Genomic DNA, 3956 nt, shown 5'->3' with positions numbered 1-3956 from the left:
ATAAACTAAACTGTACTAGAACTCCAATAAACTAAACTGTACTAGAACTCCAATAAACTAAACTAGAACTCCAATAAACTAAACTGTACTAGAACTCCAATAAATTAAACTGTACTAGAACGATACAATAAACTAGTCTGTACTAGAACTCCAATAAACTAAACTTGACTAGAACCCCAATAAACTAAACTGTACTATAACTCTAATAAACTAAACTGTACTAGAACCCCAATAAACTAAACTGTATTCGAACTCCAATAAACTGAACTTGACCAGAACTCTAATGTACTAAACTATACCAGAACTCAAATAAACTTTAAACATTTTTTTGCAACAATTTTATTTCTTCTTAGTAAAGCCGGAAGGTTCTGAGGACGGGTCAGATATGGAGGCTGAACCTGGAATTCCCTTGAAGCGTAAACAGAGAAGATCGAGGACAACCTTCACCGCTTACCAGTTGGACGAGCTGGAGAAGGCGTTTGAGAGAACCCAGTATCCGGATATATATACAAGGGAGGAGCTTAGCCAAAGAACTAAACTTAGTGAGGCCAGAATACAGGTTAGAGACAGATTAATTTATCTCCAAAATAAGGGATTCTTAAAGGGACTGTAGTCATATTTTCAAGTGACCCTTCATGCAATCCTTAATTCACAACGGTACCCTTTAAAGTTTTGTCTTACCAAGTATGAATTAGATATCATTTGCATGGAGGGTCACTTGAAATTACGCCTACAGTCTGTTTAATCAAATCTTCAACGTAATTTTAGTTGTTATTTTGAATAAAGAAATAAGCAAAAATATATGAAATCCAAGAGTCCGACAGCTTGGTATTAATTTTTAGATATAAAAACGATAACATCCCAATCATCAGCGTCTAAAGGACACAGTTGTAAATTGTACATGGCACTTTTTAACCCAAGAATAACTTAGATTTAGACTGTTAATCTCAAAACATATCCATTTTTATTCAAGTAAGTAAAACTCTCCATTTCTTGTAAACTTTTGTTTTGAAAAGTTAGTTTTTTCAATTTCAAATATATCTTTTAATGCAGAAAATCGTTGAAATATTTATCTGATTGGACTTAAAGAAAATTAACTTTTAGTTTTGTCTGGCTCTTTAGCTGTATATCTATATTGATAGATCTATGTTGAAACCTGAACCTATACTCGGCAGTTTATTCATCTATTATTAGTTGAATGAGCCGAATCTAATTCTGTTTTTCTCAACATTCTCACACACACGCTCACAACAACACTAGTTTAATTAGGGAGCTTATTTTCGACTCACTTTTCCTTTCTTAGTTTTTAACTTTCATTTTTCTCCAGGTTTGGTTTTCCAACCGTCGAGCTCGGTTGAGAAAGACTGCTCAGACTTGCTCCTCTCCCGGATACAATCCTTTATCCTTGTCCATGCCGTACACTCCGTCCTACATGCAGCAGAGTATCATGGAGAACCAGGAGAGCTCACACCTCTACAACTCCGCTATGCAAGGGTTGTCGAGCTATGCTAATAATATCATGGGGCATACAATGAACCAGTACGCAGCACAGTCCTCGCTACTTACTACACAGGTAGAATAGGAGATAGAAGGTTATGGGATGGGTTGGGTTACTACACAGGTAGAATAGGAGATAGAAGGTTATGGGATGGGTTGGGTTACTACACAGGTAGAATAGGAGATAGAAGGTTATGGGATGGGTTGGGGAGGGTTTTTTTAAAAAAAACTGAACCCTTGCAACAATTTCGAATTTTTAATCCATCTTTTTATCCTGATGGCGTAGACTTTTGATATTCTAAACTTTCACTATTACATTTTGAAAAATTTATAGTTTGAAATATCAAGGGTCGACGACATCAGGTCAAAGATATAAAGACTAAACAAATTGAGTTTTAGGAGAGTAATCATTTCCCCTCAAATTCATATTCTTTTGAGTTATTGATGAATATTTACTAAAATTTTGTTATTGAGTACAAACTTAGGGTTGCTTATTTTTTTAAATAGCAACAAGCGTAATCTACAAATAGTGAAGGCATTTTTTATTTCTTAGAACAAGTTACATCATTAAACCTTCATTTTGATAATATTTCTAACTTTAAAACTATTTTCTGTTTGTATTTAACGTATTTTAAACATTTTTTGTATATGCATTTTTAAACTAATATATTTTCTCTATTTAGTTATCTCCTGTGAATAACAATGTGAGCAAGAACATGTTCCCAAGTAACAACGGTGGAGCACCGTCTAGCTCTCCTCCTCCTGTCTCCCATCTAAACTCCCAGATGAACCCGACAGGGTTCTCTCAATCCAGTACTCCCATCTCTCATTCATCCTTCTCCTCTCCACCTTCATCATTCTCTAGGCAACAATTCCCCAGTGCTGGCATGTACGGTTGGTACTAGATTGTACATTAAAAGCTAGTACTATATTGTTCATTTAGGGTTGGTACTAGATTAAACATGCACGATTGGTACTAGCTTGGACATGTACGGTTGGCACTAGATTGTACATGTACGGTTGGTACTAGCTTGAACATGTACGGTTGGTACTAGCTTGAACATGTACGGTTGGTACTAGCTTGAACATGTACGGTTGGTACTTCTATTGTACATGTACAGTTGTTACTAGCTTGAATAAGTACGGTTGGTATTAGCTTGAACACGTACGGTTGGTACTTCGATTGTACATGTAAATTTGGTACTAGCTTGAATAAGTACGGTTGATACTAGCATGTACATGTACGGTTGGTACTTCGAATGTACATGTACAGTTGGTACTAGCTTGAATAAGTACGGTTGATACTAGCTTGTACATGTACGGTTGTTACTAGATTGTACATTTACGGTTGGTACTATATTGTACATGTACGGTTGGTACTTCGATTGTACATGTACAGTTGGTACTAGCTTGTATATGTACGGAACCTGTTGGTGCTTAGCTTAATGTACAGTTCAGCAAAAGTTTACCAGTGACTGAATAAAAGGCACTTAATTATTTTATTACCATGTAACGGGAGACTTTAGGGTTTTTGATTCATTCTTAGTTTGAAAACAATTATATTTTGTTGTACATTATCTGTACAGTGTTTCTACTTTTTCTTATTTCCTGTACATATCTTTAATCTTAGCTTAATAGATTCATCTTCAGTTTTCTCAGATTGCTCTGTACATGTACAGTTTCCTGTATACTGTACAGTACATTCTGATGGAAGATCTGATTTAACAATATTAGTGTTGTACATGTTATTCATCAATCACTGTACATGTGATTCATCAATCACTGTACATGTGATTCATCAATCACTGTACATGTGATTCATCAAACACTGTACATGTGATTCATCAATCACTGTACAGTGTACATGTGATTCATCTTTCACTGTACATGTGTTTCATCTATCACTGTACATGTGATTCATCAATCAATGTACATGTGATTTATCTATCACTGTACACTAAGCGGCTTTCTAACAAAATAGTCATAAGCTGTGATTTATATTGAAATTACATAAAGCAATAATTTTGAATTTATGTTTTTATTTTTTAACATTTTTTGTTGTTTTTGACATTATCAGGGTGGATTAGTTTTTTTTATTATCAGTACAGTAAAGTTCAGTACAGTACAGTACAGCAAAACATTAGCCGTCCTTAGTCCATAATAAAGTGCCTTAAACAAATTAAACCTAGTGTTTTAAAAATACAAAACAAAACTAATAAAGAAATATTTAACTACACAATACGACCTGATGTTGCCTCTCAATCAAGCCTACTCTATTTGATATATTTTTATACTAAATTAACTTTTTAGAAGTAAATCTTCGTAATATCGGGAAATATCAAAATCTTGCTCAAAAATTATAAATTCATTATAAATTGTTAGATCCTAGGTGTGTTATAATAATATCTATTGTTCATAATAAATCAAAACAATTTAGATTTTTATATTTGTTCGAATTT

General features: G+C 33.9%; 1 protein-coding gene across 1 annotated transcript in view; it reads left to right on the top strand.

The window, feature by feature from the left end:
• Positions 1-3585, top strand: part of LOC111712884 (protein gooseberry) — a gene marked incomplete in the record, with an annotated part of 10731 nt that extends 7146 nt beyond the window's left edge. Inside the window, 3 exon segments of the mRNA XM_023487636.1 lie at positions 354-559; positions 1328-1573; positions 2181-3585. Of these exon segments, the coding sequence (XP_023343404.1) occupies positions 354-559; positions 1328-1573; positions 2181-2402 (674 nt within the window).
• Between the last annotated feature and the right edge of the window lie 371 nt (positions 3586-3956).

The sequence above is a fragment of the Eurytemora carolleeae genome, unplaced genomic scaffold (assembly GCF_000591075.1).
Source record: "Eurytemora carolleeae unplaced genomic scaffold, Eaff_2.0 scaffold727, whole genome shotgun sequence".
Lineage (NCBI taxonomy): Eukaryota > Metazoa > Arthropoda > Copepoda > Calanoida > Temoridae > Eurytemora > Eurytemora carolleeae.
The sequence above is the reverse complement of the archived record's forward strand: the minus strand, read 5'-3'. Positions and strand labels throughout refer to the sequence as shown.